General features: G+C 42.1%; 1 protein-coding gene across 1 annotated transcript in view; it reads right to left on the bottom strand.

Annotated features, from left to right (window-relative positions):
• The window catches only part of SORL1 (sortilin related receptor 1), a 5,131,225-nt gene that overhangs the window by 1,784,177 nt on the left and 3,327,724 nt on the right, over window positions 1-19,324 (bottom strand). The window contains exon 29 of the mRNA XM_044081038.1: window positions 4,558-4,689. Coding sequence (XP_043936973.1) covers window positions 4,558-4,689 — 132 coding nt within the window. The remainder of the gene's footprint in view (window positions 1-4,557; window positions 4,690-19,324) is intronic.

The following is a 19,324-nucleotide window of genomic DNA, read 5'->3' as shown; positions in this document are numbered from 1 at the left end:
TTGATGGAAATACTGTTCGGTGAATTCAACTTTTGATAATTTAATATAGACCCTTATCCAATTTTTGTATTTTAATAAATACAAAAAAATGGTCAGCTATATGCAATGAGAAAAAGCAGTAACATAGGTACAAGATGCATGACATTATCACTAAGACAGCTGTTTATATTCTGCCTTGTCGCTATAGTTTGGAAAAAAAAAATGGCAATTCAATAGAAAGGTTCAGATTATTATCTGAACAGACTCTGGGCAGGAACAAGGGATTAGTTCTCAAAGAGACCCTATCCTTGAGAAAAATGATATAAGGAGGACGAGTAGAGAGAGCTTGCAACTCTGATACCCTTCTAAAAATAAAGTATTCCTTGACAAAAATTTTAAATCACAAGATGATGCAGGCTCAAAGGATGGTAAAATTAGTGAAGTTAGCACAATATTTAGATCTCAAGGCACTGGGGGTTCTCTGATTGGGGGTCTGAGTAAGAAGGTACCTTTGAGAAAAGCCTTACATAACCTGTGAGACATAATCGGACTACCATTTCGCCAGTATGGAAATTAGAAATGGGTGCCAGTTGACCCCTAATAGTAGCTGCAACAGCTCCTTCTAAAAGTTCAGTAAGAGTGTCTAAAATTGCAGATATGGAAGCTGTAAAAGGCTCTATGTTCTGTTTCGCAGCCCAACATGAGCATCTTTCCCACTTACTAGAGTATACTTTCCTTGTGGATGGTTTATGGGAAGAAATGCAACTATGACTCACTTGCAGGGGAGAAGGGATAATGCATGGCTATGCGGGCAATTGCAGCAGCCATGCTGTCAACTTGCAGGTTTGGACAGTTGGATGGAACTTCCCCGAAGAATGGGTCAAGAGGTCTGGAATTTGATCCAGAATCCAAGGTTCCTCCAGCAGATGGGTCCAGAGAAAGGGAAACCAAACTTGACAAGGCCAGTAAAGGGCAATGAGGATCATAGTGCTTTTCAACAATATCGCTTTCGGAATCACTTTGGGGATTAGAGGGAAGGGGGGAAAGGCACAGAGTAATCCTGGGGGCCAATCATGAACCACTACATCCCCTGCTGACTTTCCCGCAGGGGGAATGAGGGCAAAGTAGTTGCTGCATTTGGTGTTCATGGACGTGGCAAATAGGTCGCAGCAAGGCTGGCCCCAATTTTGGAAGATCACTTCCACAATCTCTGATTTCAAGGACCATTTGTGAGGCATTAGAATCACTCTGCTGAGCTTGTCTGCTATCACACTAGATTTTCCCAGGATGTGCATTGCTATCAGAAAACGCTGAGACGTGATTGCCTATTGCCAAACTCTCTGTGCCTCCCGACATAGCGAGTAAGATTTGGTTCCTCCCTGCTTGTTCATATACCAGACTACTGACATGTTGTCTGTCTGAATTGCAACCGTTCTCATAGGAAGAGAGTCCTGAAATGGAAAAGTTTATGTAAAACTCTGACACGAAGTACTGAACTAGAAATACTGCAAAGGTTTTCTTAGTAATCACAAAAAAAGCTGATGTTTAAAAAATACATCTATGAAAGCCTGATTCTGCTTTTTGTATGATCCCTTAAGTGAATTATTCAAATATTTTTTCTACACAACTTAAAAGTTACCCTACTTAGTGTATTGTTAAGGTAAGAATTGCTTCACAACTTTCATCCTAATCTCTCCTGTTCGGTGTTTGATAACCCCAAGTTCTTTTCTGGGATTTCTTGAGCTTTCAGAGCTCGGCTGTATGCTTTACGCAAATGGCAGTTATTTTTTAAACCAAATGAGCACACCAGAATTTCACTTCAGCTTGGGAAGTGCCAACCTACTTCCATGTCGTGGTATTTCCTTAAGCTCCTCTATATCAACTGAACACATGCCATCTCACACTGTAACTTAACCTGGATTTAATGAGGTCCTTGATAAGTTGCCGGTCTCCTTATTATCCAGTGTGGCCTCAAATGACTAGATTCTTACATTCCCATACTTAAAGAATATAAACTCCACTTTAAGTTTAACTACCATTTTCAATAGCCTGTAGTTCAAGATTATTGGGCAGCTAAGTACTTCATATTCAATTTCTAGCTTCCTAAACACAGATTCCTGTATTATGTACGACAAGGACATTTTTTAAACACCTTACTAAATTACCATTCATAGGTTCATAGATTAGTACTAGGCGGCCATTTTAAGCCTAGCCAATTACCCCATGTCAGAATCAAACCCTGCACCTTGTGTTTGTAAGGCAGACACCTTAACCATTACGGCAATCAATATGGACACATACATTAACAGAAAAGAAAATAAATCATATTAACACTTCAGTTACATGCATTATATATTACTTATGTTTTCTTTCTTTTTAACAACTGTCATTCACTTCAACATTACATAAATCATAAATAGCTCAATTCCCGCCCTCCCCTTAAACCTCCTGAACATTATGCTGCATGAAATGTGTCAAAAATTCAATTAATTCTGATACAAGTTGCCCCTTTCCTTTTTTAAAGATCCCACCTCCAGTTATTTTATCTCCTTTACAATATTTGGTACGTCAATTACAGTTGATTTATATTTTGATTTCCATTTTCTAGTAATTGTATTTTTGGCAACAGATAGCATTAACCATTTTTTGGCAGCCAACAGCATTAAACGTAGTGATACCTTACTATGTCTAGGCAATTCAGATACTGTGTTCTAGCTCAAAAGAATAATTTCTTAGTTACAGCCATTTGCTCCCCCAACATTTCTGACAGGGTACCTGTAGGGAATTTTAAAAATCTGCCAATGTGTTGCACTCCAAAAAATGTTCACTGTAACTCCTGTGTTTCCATTCAGCATTTGCTATCTACCTATGATAAAAATACTCTGAAATCTGGGGGTATAAAATACCTATGCATAACCTTTGCTATTAACTGTCTGGACTTTGATGCATACCTCTGATCCCTTGTAAATTGCCCTTCCAGTTTCCTTTTCAAATATTTTCTAATCTCTTCTGACCGACTCTTACATTTATCGTGGAATATTTTATAAAACCTACTAATTATCCCTTTTTAACAGCAGCTTCTATTCTAGACTTGACTAAAAAGTCTATCAGAGTCGGTATTTCACTTAGCACTCTCTTATCTTTTCTTCTCATGTAGGAAAAACAGTCTCTAATCTGAAGTCCAAAAATCTGCTTGACCTTATTCCACTCTGTTACATTTCCCTCTCTAGTTATTTGCTCCCAGTATCTTGGTCCCTTGGCAATTTTCTGCTTTAAATTCCAGCCCCCTCATGCCTACTTTCTATACCTCTACATGCAGCCATCCTTGCTAGCAAAATCCCTTTGCATGTTGGTTTAATTCTTAGAATATTTTCTTATACCAAGTATATGACATTCTATATGGCTGTTGTTATTCTCCTTAAGGATCTGCATCCAGATTCCTAATCTTTCCTTATTTCTTAAACTCCCTCACTCCCAGTGCTTCATAATCATATCTTCCCACTTTGAATTATCATCTTCAGTTTGTTTATACATTTATTGTGAGCCTTAACTATGTAGCTCTGAAGTATCCATTCAAATCAGGTAATCTTAAACCACCTTATTTTAATAGGAACATCAATTTATCCCATTTAACTCTTGCCATCTTTCCCTCCCAAATAAATTCCTTCAACTTTTTATTATTGTCCACAACTTGTCCTCTGGTTAATAAAATTATGCCTGACCAGTATAAAAAACTAGAGGGACTAAACATTTTCACTGCTTGTATCTTACTTAACATATCCACAATTAAGAGTTTCCAGATTCTCAGTTTTTCTATTATCTTCTGTTTAGTCTCTTGCCACATATTCTTAGCTGTCATAACAGAATCCTTTTTAATCCAAATGCAAATCTTAACTTGCACATTCAACTCTTTTCACAGTCAATGAAGCATCACTGCCTATTACTGACCAAAACAAACTGAATTAATATATTTCTCTTAGTGACCTACATCTGCTCCAACTATGGTCAAAATCTAACTCACAGTCTAGGGTCTTATTTCATACATAAACATAGTTGCACATGACATTGTTCATCTTAACTTCACTTTTAAATTCAAGACTACATTTACATATTAGTTTGTGAATCATATGGCTGAGAGAAAGGCTGACTATATGAAGACTGCTTGGTTGTAGCTAGCTGGTCAAAGATATAAAGCATCAATGTTATTGCATCCCTTTCCTAAGATGCAGCAACTTTGTGGTTGACTGTAATTAGAGAAGTAAAGGAAGACCTCCCCTACACAAGAGGTGTATGGCCTTGGAAGGGTGCTTTGCCTCCTTCCACTCTTTGGAAGAAAGTTTTTTTTTTTTCAAAAGCACAAAAATATCCATTCAAAACTCAGAACACTGTTGGTCTTTGACATCCTAACTTACGCTCATTAGTTCACTTGGTAAAGGGTTATATAGTTCTTCAACATGTTTTGCTGCAAGGTTACAACTGAAAAGAATCAAGTAGGATCACTATTTGCTCTCTTTGAATAAGTAAAAACAGCTATTTACATATGCAAGAAGGGGAATAGGGTAGAAACTGATGACTTACCACAGTTTGCTTCATCTGAGTAATCACCGCAATCATCCGTGCCATCGCACTTCCACAACATACTGATGCATAAGCCATTGAGGCACTGAAAACTGGAGGAACTGCATGTCTTGTGGAATTCTGGCCCTGTTGCTGTGGGATAAAACAGAAATGTAAGCAGAAGCATTTTAAATAAATGGCATTGTTTATGTCATCAGACATCTATAACTGTAAGAAAGAACCACAGTAACGACAACTAAAACTTAAAGAATGCTAAAACACAGGCAGCCTGGATCAAATATAATTTAGTAATCCACAACCAAAGCCAAGGAGGACTGAAGAAGAAAAGGTTTGAAAATCAGTTGAGCTCTTTCGTCCCTATCACAGGGACTTCCTCAGAACTGAAATACAATGAAAAATAGCCATTAATTAAAACAAATCAAGGCACAAACTGCCAGTCAAAAAAAGCATTCAGTTAACTTGAACTACCTGCCTTAAAAGCATTATTCAACCCTTCCTATGACAACTTAATTGATCATAGATTTCAATACGCCTTCAAACAAATACAGTTCAGTCTACACGGTTTATTACAAAGTCTTGTTAAAATGCTGAGTTAAAAATAATAGGTTAAAAGAAAATGTAGTAAAAAAATGTTTAAAAGATTTTAATGTAAGATATTTTTGAATGTTTGCCCTATTAAAATTTAAATGCTTTCATTTTTAATAAAGGTGCAATAGATTTAATTTCATTCAAGCCTGGGGTTACTGAGGCTATTAATTTGAATTGCCATATCATTTCACATTATAGTAATCTATTCTTCCACTCTCCTCCCCTTGAAATGGGTATTACCTGCTCTAAAATAGCAAATTTGAAAACTGAACAAGAAGTGTTCACTTGTAAATGTTTGAAAAGTGCATCATTGGTATTTCTGTTGTTAATATACAGGTGCTCATAGATACGTCTTTGCAGGCACCTTTCTGTTTTACAGCTGTAAAAACTCAGCCATTACATGAAATGTTGTACAACTCCAGATCCATTTTGCTATTCAACAACATATTTTCTAGTGCACTGCCTATTCATTGGTGCACAATGTTAAGTTCATTCCTACAAACAGGTAAATATGTACTAGAGTCTAATAACACATTGATCATAATGTTGGAATAATCAGAGGTGTTAAATAACACCATTCTGCCAACTCTTGTCCAGTTTCATCATTCTTAGGTTATCTTCTTTACATTTTAGGTTATCTTCTTTAAGTAATTCATGCATAATGTCTATCTTATGTTCAGTTAAATTGTGATGAAAACCAGACTTATTAAAGCATTTGACAAGTTGATATAAATTGTCAAAAAAAGCATGTTCAAAAGAATAAATTAATGGGTGCAACAGTAAATTAAATGCGTTTTTGCTGAAGACTTGAACTTGCCTCTGTAAAATCTTCTTAGATGTATCACTGTTGTCAAAAAGAACAACTAAAACTTGCTGTAAACCCTTTAGGATATCTGCAATTGTAAAAACAGTCAATAACGCAACCTGGCAAGCTGAATTCAACTTAACAGCATCAAAAGTAGCTTATCAATCAATCAATGTGTCTTATACAAGAGACTAAATGTGTGTTACCCAACCCTTAACAGTAAATTTGTTATGAATTTCAGATAATGTGCACTTTAAGAATATGAATTCCACGTTTACTCTTTTTCTGGGTACCCTTAAGAAAAGCCAAATTAATGGAATTCAAAAAAGAGATACAGCAATAACTGTAAGAAATTTGCAAAGGACAGTTAAGACAGAAGTAAAAAAGGGTAATTTAAAATGTCTTCCTTTTAGTAAATATGTTTTTTATGTGAAAGAATGTACAGTAGTGTGGCAACTTATAGCAACAGCTGCTATATGAGGCACCCCTTCAGCATTTATAAATATGAATATGAACATTCTGGTGAGGGTGGGAATCCTTGCTAGGACTCATCAGCAATCAGATGTCTCACAGTGATCAGCATGGCTTATAAGGGAGTTCAACTCACAAGCTTGCTTCTGTATTTTAGTCCTATAAAAGCAGACAAACGGACTGCACCAAAAAACAACACTTGAAGCAGGTAAAAAAAAAAAAAGCAGGGGTAGGGGAAGCTAAGTATATAAAGCAATGTAAATTTTTAAAACTTTACAAATGTAAAGATAAGCAAACCGCATGAGTGGCACTACACTGATATGCCTAACTCAAAGTGAGAAACAAGGAAGAAAACTAGTAAGGATGTCCAAAAACATGCGCACAGTATTCAAGGGACAGAAGGAAGGAATTCATCCTGCACCAATGACCCTGTTTGTACTACTATGATGTAATAGTATTGTAGCATTTTATTAACCTTATTTTCATTTGCTACTACAGTGAGTAACCACAAAATTACTATACAAATTATAAAGATCACTGTTGCTTGATTAAGAAATATGTAAGGGAACACAAAACAGTGCAGCTCATAGGCCTCAAAAGGGCAGAAAGGCTAGAACATTAACTATAAAATCACAGTAGCAGAAGTTTCTCTACCACTGGAATAGACATCCAGCTTGTAAAGTTTTAAATACTGTGGAGAAAGATATCTACTGTAATAGTGGATCTTCAAGGAGAGGTCACTACAAGTGGGCTTACCCATCTTCTGCACTTACCATTTCCCATACAGAATTTCCATCAGTTGTGCTCTTATCCCTAAGAGGACCAATACTGATCTTGTGAAAAGTCCTCTAGCACCTTAGCTGCTGTGTGAGATGGTCTTATATAGTCAATGTTCATTAACAGGTTGCTTCTGTTCTTTGAAACTTTGATCATTTGTTGCAGCCTGTCGTCATTTGTACAAAAAAACAATCTTAACCACTCCAACAGCATCTACAAAACACTTGTTTATAAAAGTTATAACAAAACTATAAGCAGCTCATACAGGGTTGGAAGAAGGGTAGTTGTAGTGACCTATCCCTGACAATTTATAATTAAGGCAAAGATCTTGTACAGCTGTACTATATTCCTGAGAATACCACTGTCATTAGAAATCATAAATTTCTGGTAGATTAAGAAGCAGTATTTGGATAACAATGGGGGCAGGCTGTTACAGAATTCTCTATATCACATTTAGACAAAACCTGCCCTTTCTATGGACTGTAGTCATGAAGGGTGGTTTACACTAATAGTTTGCATTTCTGAAACTCTTCTGTATAAAGTACCACAAACAAGAAAATCTAACTTCCACAAAAAATATTTTACATCTATGGCTACGCTAGTTCAAACAGAGATAAAATTTGCTTCTCTAACATAAATGGAAAGTTCCATGTAACAGTGATATGTATCTTTTAGTCTTAAATGGAAAACTCCCCTTAAGAAGGCCTTAATCAAAGTATCTGCTGATCAATGTAGCTAGGGTGACAGACAACCATAAATTGCAGAAACATTAAATAGTGACACTACAATCCCACGCACAACAAAATGTAAAAAAAGAGGTTGTGGATATATGGAATTGTCCATGAACGTTGTTACAGGACAAAGTCAACAATCTAGGTCTTCTGATGCAGTGCAAGTGAAATAGAAGTTATGTTCTTACCATAACGTTCCATGTTAGTTGTCTTCTTCTCGCCTTCTTCTTGCTGGATGGGTTCGGAGCCGACCTCGGCTCCGACTCGGCCACTCTAAAAGCTCGAGAGTTGGTTCCACCGGCTCGAGGCTCCCCTTATATCCCACAATGCTAGGCGAGAGTTACCTCAGATCTCGTTTGTAAGCTAACCCAGCTTATATCAAAAACAGTAAAACTGTGAAACAGAATCCACCTCTAACAGCAGGAAGAAAAGGGGTGACCTATATCCTGAAACAAGAAAATATGCATAATAGCATATGACTAAGAAAGAGGTGGTAGAAAGAGAGGTCACGATCACAACTCCTCTAGGTCTGTCCAGGCCAGGGGGAAGGAGGGTGGGAAGAAGAAGGCGAGAAGAAGACAACTAACATGGAACGTTATGGTAAGAACATAACTTCTATATGTTAAGTTGTCTATCTCGCCTTCATTCTTGCTGGATGGGACCGCGTCCCTAGCACTTTGTCCCGGGTGGCCTAACGGAACAGACTCCTGAGAACAGTGGAACCAAAATTAGCTCTATGCCTAGAAGCTAAATCCAACTTATAATGGGAAATAAAAGTGTGAGGAGTAGCCCAAGTAGCCGCTGCACAAATGGTGTCAATAGGCAGTCTGTCTTGGAAGGCTAGAGAAGTAGCCAAAGCTCTGGTGGAATGGGCTTTAGGTTTATTAGGCAGTTTTTGGTGTCTAATCTCATAAACAAGGGTAATCAGAGATGTTAGCCATCTGGATTAAGATACCTTTGAAACTGGAAGTCCCTTTCTGCTTTCCGCATAGGAGACAAACAGCTGATCAGATTTTCTGAATTGTTTCGTCCTGTCCAAGTAGTACCTTAATTGACGATGAACATCCAGGCAGTGTAATTTTTGTTCAGACCTATTTGAATACTCCGGGAAAAAGACAGGGAGGTCAATGCATTGGTTTAGATTTGATGTTGAAACCACCTTGGGCAAAAAGGACGGGTTAGTTCGTAAGGAAACTCTGTCCTTATGGAACACAAGGTAAGGAGAACGACAACTGAGTGCTTGAAGTTCTGAAATTCTTCTAGCTGATGTGATAGCCACCAGAAAGAGAGTTTTCCATGATAATAACTTTAAGGAACATGAAGCTGCAGGTTCGAAAGGGGAAAGAATCAAAGAAGCAAGAACTAAATTTAGGTCCCAAGGAGAAGGAGGATTTCTTACAGGAGGTCTGAGAAGAAAAACTCCTCTCAAAAAGGCTTTGCAGAGTTTGTGGGACATTAGGGCAGATTCAGAAATACCCACATGGAAATTAGAAATAGCTGCCAATTGAACCTTAAGAGTAGATGGAGATGAACCTGCATGGAAGAGTTCAGCAAGAAAATCAAGGACTAGTTGGATGGAAGCGGTGAAAGGATCTATGTCCTTTCCTTGTGCCCAATATGAGAAGCGTTTCCACTTACTCAAATAAATCTTTCGAGTGGAAGATTTATGGGAAGCTATCAAAATATCTCTAACAGAGTGAGATAATTGAGGAAGCCTGGCTACGGTTGGAAGTGGAGGAACCAAGCAGTGAGGTTCAGAGAGGGAGGGAGCGATGAAACTGACCCGACTGATGGATCAAAAGATCTGGAACTAGGTCCAGATTCCACGGTCGCTCCAAAAGAAATCGATGTAGAAAGGGGAACCACACTTGTCGAGGCCAGTAAGGAGCAATGAGGATCAATGAGGCCTTCTGAGCGATAGCTTTCTGTATTACTTGAGAGATCAGTGGGAAAGGAGGAAATGCATACAGAAGTCCCCGGGCCAAACTTGGACTAGCATCCCTGCTGGGTTGGCCTGGTAAAGGGAATAGAGTGAAGTATTCTCTGCACTTGCTGTTTTGGGGAGTAGCAAAAGATCGCAGCAAGGCTGACCCCACTTGAGAAATATCTCTCTCACTACAGAGTCTTTCAGAGACCACTCGTGAGGCATGAGAATAGCTCTGCTCAACTTGTCCGCAATGTGATTGGACTTCCGGGATGTGCTGCTATCAGAAAACGCTGAGAAGAAATCGCCCATTGCCACAGTCTGAGTGCTTCTCGACACAGGGGTATGATCTGGTTCCGCCTTGTTTGTTGATGTACCACACTACAGACATATTGTCTGTCTGGATTGCAATCGTTCCCAAGGGAAGAGAGTCTTGAAGGGCTTGCAACGCTAAAAGCACTGCTCTCATCTCCAGAACATTTATGTGCAAGTGGCATTCGTTTGGTTGCCATGTGCCCTGGACTGTCCTGCCCTGATAATGCCCCCCCCCACCCGATCAGGGAGGCATCTGTTGTCAGAGTAGCAACCGGAGGAGGTGGAACAAATGGTCTCCCCAACAGGAGCTGGGGGGAAGACATCCACCACATGAGATGCTTTTTGCACGCTTGCGTGATCATAATGGTGTGAGACATTGGAAGTTCCTGATATGACCATTGAGAAAAGAGCATCCACTGAAGGATCCGCATGTGGTATCTGGCCAATGGGAGGAGAGGTATGGCCGCTGCCATGATTCCCAACACCTTTAGAACTAACCTGGCTTTGGCTCTGTTGTTGTTGAGAAGAAGTGACACCAATTTTTGAATGTCTGATATCCTTTGGTTCGTTAGTGTTGCAGACATGTTTACAGTATCTAAATTTGCGCCTATGTAGGTAATAGTACGACAAGGCGACAAAACAGACTTTTCGCAATTTATTGAGATACCCAGTTTTTGACAGACGAAAAGTGTAATCTCTGGCCATCAGAAGGAGATGCTTGGTGGGAGCTGTGAGGAGCCAGTCGTCCAAATATGGAAACACCTGGAATCCTTGTCGTCTCAGGTGAGAAGCTACCACTGCCATGCATTTGGTAAACACCCGGGGGGCAGTGGTGAGACCAAAGGGCAGGGCCCTGAATTGAAAATGACTGGTTCCCAGCCTGAAGCGGAGGAATCTTCTGGAGCGCCTGTTCATTTTTATGTGATAGTACGTGTCCTGAAGGTCTATAGAGCACATCCAGTTTCCTTTTCCCAATAGGGGAAGAATGGATTGCAGCGTGACCATCCGAAATCTTTTCTTGACTGATCTGTTCAAGATACTGAGATCCAAAATTGGTCTCCAGTCCCCTGTTTTCTTTGGAACTAAAAAGAACCTTGAGTAGATTCCGGATCCTTGTTGGTCTGCTGGCACTGGCTGAATAGCTCTTTTTGAAAGCAGTTTTGAAATTTCCAAAGCTGCTACATCGCTTTGAGCGGGTGGAACATCTGGAAGGGATTTTTTTGACTGATTTGGAAAACGAAGAAAGGGGATGGAATAACCTTCGGAAATGATGGACTGTACCCATTTGTCTTGTGTCAAGGATAGCCAGGCTTCTGGGTACAGTGACAATCTTCCCCCGACTGCCTCCGAAGATGGGCAGTCGGGAAACACCTCAGGGATGCTGAAAGGGCTTGTCAGGAAAGGCTTCCCGATTGCCCTGGTTCTGCGGACCCCCCCTGCCCCTAGGGCGACATCTACCATTGTTATTCCCACCTCTGCCTCTGGTAGGAAAACGACTCTGTGCGTCAGGCGAAGTCCCTTGAGATTGTTTACGGAACCACATCTTTCCACCCTTCTGGCCTTTGGGGTAAGGCCTAGAAGGAGTCGAAAAACGGACTCCGACGGCAGAAAGGGTCTTGCCATCAGTCTCGCACCTAGTCAGGGTTTCTTTCACTTGAGGACCAAAAAGAGATGATCCATCAAAGGGGAGTTCGTGAAAGACGTCTTGAAAGGTTCCGCAAAGTTGCATAGCCGCATCCAGGCGTGCCTACGTAAGGCCACCCCTGTTCCTGCGGCTCTGCTCGCTCCATCGGCCGCATAAGAGAGGAGGCGCATGGAGGAGTTGGAAATGGAATTAAGGATAGCTAGCTGCGTGTTCATTTTTTCTTGGAACCCCGCAGCTGTAGGGTCCTTCAACATCTCACTCGCTTCCTTGACCAAGTCCCTTTGAAGACGAGTGAAATGGCACAGGTAATTCAGCGAACGCATGGTAAAAGTCGCTGAGGAGAACATCCGCTTCCCGTACCTATCCATGGACCTAGATTCCTTGTTAGGTGGATGGACAGGCACTGAAGGATCAGCCAGTTCCTTCTTTGTGGCGGCAGCTACCACCATAGCATTCACAGAAACTCCTTTTGATAAAAATTGCTTGTCTGATGGAGCTGTGATGAATTTGGAGGGTCTCCTGGGAGTGGGGTCCACTGAATCAGGAGCCGTCCATGCCTTTTTTGCAACCACCTGCATGAGGGGGTCGAAGGTGGACACCCAGGAGGTGGAAGGACGAGAGCCAAACGCCTCAAGATACACAGATTCGTCCTCTGAAGGGTTGAGGGCTGGCCAATTTCCCCTCTGTTTAAGGATCTCCAGAATGTCTGCAAATGAGACATCTTCAGAAGGGGAACGGGGGGAACCCTCAGAATCATCCAGATCTGTGTCCGACGTGATAGACTCAGGTGAATCAATGTGCTTCCTCTTGCACTTCCTCTTCCGAGGGGGCTCTTCTGCCAAATCAGGAGAGGCCTCGGAAGAGGATGAAATCCCCAAAGGGGACTCCTGAGGAGCTGGCTCTCTGCGGTCCGGGATGAGGGAGTGAGTCGACTTACCCTGAGGCAGCATAGAGGGAGGGGCTGACGGAGCCGACTGTGGAGTAGAGCCAGGCTCTAACACACTCCGCATGACCTCGAAAGCACCCCTGTCAGGCAGAGCCAGAGGTCCCCGCTCCGAGGAGCTAAGGACCCCCCTCGGCACCGACAGTGATGGCTCGAGCGATGTCGGAGCCGAACTCACCAGCGCCGGCACCGAGAGGGAGAGGGGGTCGGACAAGGGTCCGATGCCACTCACCCCTCGAGCCGACGAGGGAAGTCCGCGCCGAGATTCCTCCACGGAAGAAAACGGAGCCGGCGAAGGGGACGGAGGCAATTGTCTCCGGTCCCCGGTGACCACAGTCCCCGTTCCGACACGACCCGGCTCGAACTCAAAAGAGTCGAAGGAGGAAAGAGTTGATGGACCGGGGCAGGCACCGACTGATGAGTCGGGCTCTGAAGCATCTGGGCAAGTGCCTCGGACTTAAGTAGTCGACTCACCACCCTCTGAAGGTCATGATCGGAAAGCCTCGATGACCTAGAGGAATGAGACCTTTGGCTCCGTTCAGACAGCAGGGGAGATCCTGGAGCCGAATGAACGGAGCCAAGAGAAGGTGACCTAGACCTCTTTCTGGTTGTCGGCTCAAGATCTTGTCGGAGCCGACACGGGTACCTCGATAACCTCGGCTCCGCCGAGCCGAGGAAGCCACAGAAACTGTGGACTGAGTCTTATCGGCTCCAGCCGGAGCCGATAAAGGCAAAGGTTGAACAACCTGAGGTCTCGGCTCAGAAGCCGGAGCCGAAGACCTCGATGCCTTAGAGGGCTTCCCTGTTGAAACTGACAGGGAATCCTCTGGTTTTAACAAGCCTCTCAAAATTAACTTGTTCTTTCTCTCCTGCAGGACCCTGGGGCTGAAGCCATGGCACACAGCACAGGAGTCCTGCAGGTGCAAAGGCCCCAGACAGTAGACACAAGAAGTGTGAGCGTCTGTCAGAGACATTTTCTGACAGCACGCATCACACTTCTTGAATCCAGAGACCTTTGCTTCCTTTGACATTATCCTAACTGACAGGAGTACACTAACACACACCAAACACACAGTTATACCCTGTCAGAAAAATTATTAATAGTAAAAATAATTAACAATTTTAGTCAAAAAATTAGAAATTAAGCACAAACACACCCTAAGGAAGGGAAGGCCAAAGGCCCAAGGGAAGAACCAGCGGTTCTTTTAAAGAGAAAACGGGGAAAAATAGGGTCGGGGATAAAAAACTATATTCTACACTAATTTGTGAAGAATTAAGGTAAAAAGGGAAAAAGAATAACTTTTTAGTATAAAAAGCTAACACTCACCAGGAACCGGTAGAAGCAACCAACCTCGAAGCTGTAGCGGCAAACGAGATCTGAGGTAACTCTCGCCTAGCATTGTGGGATATAAGGGGAGCCTCGAGCCGGTGGAACCAACTCTCGAGCTTTTAGAGTGGCCGAGTCGGAGCCGAGGTCGGCTCCGAACCCATCCAGCAAGAATGAAGGCGAGATAGACAACTTAACATAAGTCTTTTACTTAGGTATTTGTTCTGGATTCCATTTACACACACACACACACACACACACACACACACACACACACACACAGTTTCAGTAGAAAAATAAAAAGAAGTTATGTACTCACCATAACGTCCCATCTGTGTTGTCCATTTTCATTATCCTTGACCTGTGGGTCTGGTTTTGAGCATTGGAACCGACTCGGCCGGTACTCACAGCTCGCAAAGACCAAAAACTCTCGAGCTATACCCTTATCCATAATGCTCCTCTCCCATTTACCTCAGATCAAGTTTGCAGAAAGGACAGACAGTATTGAATATTGTATAAGACTTCACAGAGACCACATCTGAAGTTATATGACAAAAATCCCTAGTAGAACAGGCCATGATCCACTCCACCAAAGGAACTTCATGGTTGGGGAAAAGGAAGGAGGGGAGTCGAGGATAAATGAAATGGACAGCACAGATGGAACGTTATGGTGAGTACATAACTTCTTTATCTGATGTTGTCAATTTTCACTTAATCCTTGACCTGTGGGACAGAGTCCCTAGCTACCACAGATCTAGGGAGAACTCAAGGAAGACTATTCCTGATCCAAAAGATGCTCTTCCCGTGGAGAACAGATCTAGTTTGTAGTGAGAGATAAAGATATGGGGCGAAGCCCAAGTTATTGGTGCACAGATGTCATCTAGTGAAGCTCTCATCCGAAAGACTGCTGAAGTAGCTACAGCTCTTGTAGAGAGTGTACCTTTATAGGCCTAGGCAATTTTAACTTCTTCTTTCATAGATATAGGTAGTACAATCTTTAAGCCATCTGGCTAATGTCACTTTGTTCATTGATGGACCAAGTTTTGTAGGAGAAAAGGACACAAATATAGTTGGTCTGACTTTCTCAGATTTTTTATTCTGTGTACTTGGAAGCGTAGTTGTCTATGAACATCCAACAAATGTAAGGAGTATTCCCCTTTATTAGCAAAATTCAGAAAAAATACAGGCAAGTTAATTATCTGATTGATATTAGTCTCCAAGGCAATGTTGGGCGAAAAGGAGGGATTAGTTCTTAATGAAACTGTCTTTATGAAAAAGCATGTAAGGTGGTCTACATGACAAGGTTTGAATTTCCAAAATTATTTTAGCAGATGAAATTGCCACCAAGAACAGGGTTTTCCATGAGAAAAATTTTAAATCGCAATCAGATGAAGGTTCAAAAAGAGGTTGAATAATGGACTGTAACACTAGGTTGAAGTCCCAAGGAGGAGTAGGATCCTTCTACAGAGGTTTTAACAAAAGCATCCCTTTCAAGAAAGCTTTGCACAGTCTATGGGAAATGAAGGTTGATCCTTCAATACCATTATGGAAGTTAGATACTGCTGCTAAGCTGGACTTTGACTGTTGACTGGGAAGCATCTGTGCTCAAAAGGGATAATAAAAATTCCAGTATCTTATTGACAATAGATGAAAAGGGGTCTAGATTGTTGGCACAAGTCCAGAGAGTAAATATTTTCCACTTACTGTCATAATGTTTGCGTCTGGCTGGCTATGACAGGCTAAAAGAATGCAACTCACCTGGGAAGAAAGAGAAGGAAGCCTGGCTATTAATGGAATTGGAGATACCAAGCTAACAGCTTGAGGTGCTGAATGTTCGGGTGTGTTAATCCCTCTGGGTGGGATAATAGATCTGGAGCCTGGTCCAGGTCCATGGCGATTGTATTAGGTTAAGGCCAAAGAAAGGGGAACCATATCTGCTAAGACCAAGAGACAGCAATGAGGATAACCCTGCTCTTCAGCCTGGTTGATTTCTAAAGGAACTCTGGGATCACAGGAAGGGGGGGGGGGTGCATAGAAAGTCTGAAGGGCCAAGTGTGGAGGACAGCATCCCTCGGTGACTCCACTGCAGGGGGGATTAGGGTAAAGTAGTTGCTGCATTTGTTGTTCAGAGGAGAGGCAAAGAGATTGCAGCAAGGCTAGCCCAAGTGGCAGAATATGTTCTCCGTCACTGTCAGATTGAGAGACCACTCATGAGGCAGCAAAATGCTCCTGCTCAGTTTGTCTGCTATCACACTGGATCTCCCCAGAATGTGCATTGCTAAGAGAAAGCGGTTGGAAGAAATTACCCATTGCCATACTCCAAGTGCTTCTCGACATAGGGGGTAAGATTTGGTTCTGCCTTGTTTGTTGATGTATCATATCACTGACATATTGTCCATTTGCACTGCAATCATTCCCAAGGAAAGGGAAGTTTGGAATGTTTGCAACACTAGAAGCACTGCCCTTAGCTCTAGGATACAGATATGTAAGCTGTCCTCCATGGGGGATGAAGTGTCTTGGACAGTCTTTCCCAGATAATACCCCCCCACCTCATCTGGGAGGTATCCGTGGTTATTATGGTCTTGGGTTGTGATGGGACAAACAGGCGTCCTAGTAGAATGTCTTCGGAATGTACCCACCAAGCTAAGTCCCTTTTCCAAATGTTGGGGATCAAAATCAAGTCCAACATGGGCTGATGAGATATAGTCCACTGAAATGCTAGCAGCCAGTGTAAAAATTCTCATGTGTAACCTCGCTAAGGAGAAAAGAAGTTATGTGCTTACCATAATGTTCCATGTTTGTTGTCCTTGATCTCGCCTTCCTTCTTGCTGTTTGGGTTCGGAGCCGATCCTCGGCTCCAACTCTGCCATATACTACAGCTTGAGAGCTTTTACTGGCTTGAGGCTAGACCCTATTCCCAGTGTACCTAGTGGTAGTTACCCAGATCTCGTTTGTGATAACCTAGAACTAGACCATACAAATAGACCAGAGATATACTCTACTTTAAATATCAGGTGACACCTACATATAAAGGTGTAACCCCTCCACAAGAGTAACAGAAGTAGACTGAGACTAACCATAAGGTATGGTATAATAAAAACAAGGGATTCCTCTTGATCCTCCAGGAAGGAGGAGGGATGCAAGAAGGAAGGCGAGGATCAAGGACAACAAACATGGAACATTACGGTGAGTACATAACTTCTTTATGTTATGTTGTCCATATATCGCCTTCATTCTTGCTGTTTGGGACAGCATCCCCAGCACCTGATTCTTGGGTGGCTCAGTGGAAAAAAACTCATCAGGACTGTGGAACCAAAGGATGCCCTATTCCAGAAGACCACATCTACTTTGTAATGAGTGATAAAGGTATGAGGATTAGCCCATGTAGCTTATGCACAGATCGAATCCAAAGGCAGTCTGGCTTGAAAGTCAATAGAGGTACCCGAGGCCCTTGTTGAGTGTCCTTAAATTTTCCCTGGAAGTTTATGTTTACGCAATTCGTAGACATGTTTTATAGTGTCTGAAAGCCACTTTGATAAAGTCACCTTTAAGACTGCACAACCTTTTTTATTGTCCACAAAGGATATGAACAATCGGTCAAATTTTCTAAAGTTCTTGGTCCTGTGTAAATAACTAGTCTATGAACGTCCAATTGATGGAGCTTATACTCTGCTTTGTTGCCATGACTGGGGAAAAACACAGGAAGCACTATGGATCAATTCAAATTGTAGTCAGAACATACCTTGGGTAAGAATGAGGGGTTGGTTCTGAGAGAAACCCGATGCTTATGGAAAATCAAGTACGGGGGACAAATAGATAAGGCCTGCAATTCTGAAACCCTTCTAGCTGAGATAACTGCCACCAAGAAAAGGGTCTTCCAAGTCAGAAATTTGAGCAGACAAGAAGCAGATGGTTCAAAGGAAGAAAGAGTCAGAGCGTCTAAAATAAGAAGTTATGTACTCACCATAATGTTCCATTCGAGTAGGTAAACTTCATTTGTCTGCAACCTGTGGGATTCGGATCCGAGCTGGCAACTTTACAAAGCTTAGATCCGAGCTCCTAGCTCCTACCCTTACCCATAATCCCCTGCCAACCCTGACTGACCTCAAATCAACCAATATAGTAGAAAACCAACTACCTTTTCGGAAAGATACATCACTATATGTCATAAAACACATCCGAAGGTCAGGGGGACAGAGGGGGGAATGGTTGCAGACAAATGAAGTTTACCTACTCAGCTGGAATGCTATGGTGAGTACATAACTTCTTAATCTGAAGTAGTTAACTTCATTTGGTCTGCAACCTGTGGGACAGAGTCCCCAGCTACCTAAACCTTGGGCGGCCTTCATGGAAGGATATTCCAGAGCATTGCAGAGCCAAAGGAAGTTCTCCTTCTGGAGATAATGTCCAGTTTATAATGACTGATGAAGGTATGAGATGAAGCCCAAGTGGCTGCTGAACAGATATCATCCAAGGAAACTCTGGATTTAAAGGCGGCAGATGTAGCCATAGCCCGAGTTGAGTGGGCACGAACTCCTTGAGGTGCGGGCCTGCCCGGAATTTTGATAAGCCGTGATGATACACTGTGAAATCCAATTCGATAAGGAAACTTTCGAAACTGGTTTACCTAGATTAAATCTGGCAAAAGAGATGAACAACTGGTCGGATTGTCTATGACCAGATGTCCTATGAATGTAAAACCTAAGTTGTCTATGCACGTCCAAAGAATGTAATTTGTACTCCCACTTGTTCTGGTAGTTAGGAAAGAAGACCGGCAAATTGACAGATTGGTTAATATTAGTCTCAGAGAATACCTTCGGAAGGAAAGAGGGATTGGTCCTGAGGCAAACCCTATCCTTGTGAAAGGCTAAGTATGGGGGTTTTACAGAAAGAGCTTGCAATTCAGATACTCTCCTGGCTGAAGTAATAGCCACTAGAAAGGCTGTTTTCCAAGACAAATATTTGAGGTCTACTGAAGCCGCAGGTTCGAAGGGAGGAGCTGTCAAGGCTTGTAAAACCACGATCAAATCCCATGTAGGTACTGCTTCCTTTATTGGAGGCCTAAGTAGAAAGGTGCCCTTTAAGAATGTCTTGCACAATTTTGTAGTAATCAAAGGACCCATTTCAGTACCTACGTGATAATGAGAGATAGCTGCTAAAAAGAAGGTATGTCCTTACCATAACGTTCCATGTGGAGTGTTCATCTCGCCTTTGTTCTTACACATGGGTGTCGGAGCCGAT

This window comes from Protopterus annectens, chromosome 8.part0 (genome assembly GCF_019279795.1).
Source record: "Protopterus annectens isolate FY-2018-M chromosome 8.part0, PAN1.0, whole genome shotgun sequence".
Taxonomy (NCBI): Eukaryota; Metazoa; Chordata; order Ceratodontiformes; family Protopteridae; genus Protopterus; species Protopterus annectens.
The sequence above is the reverse complement of the archived record's forward strand: the minus strand, read 5'-3'. Positions and strand labels throughout refer to the sequence as shown.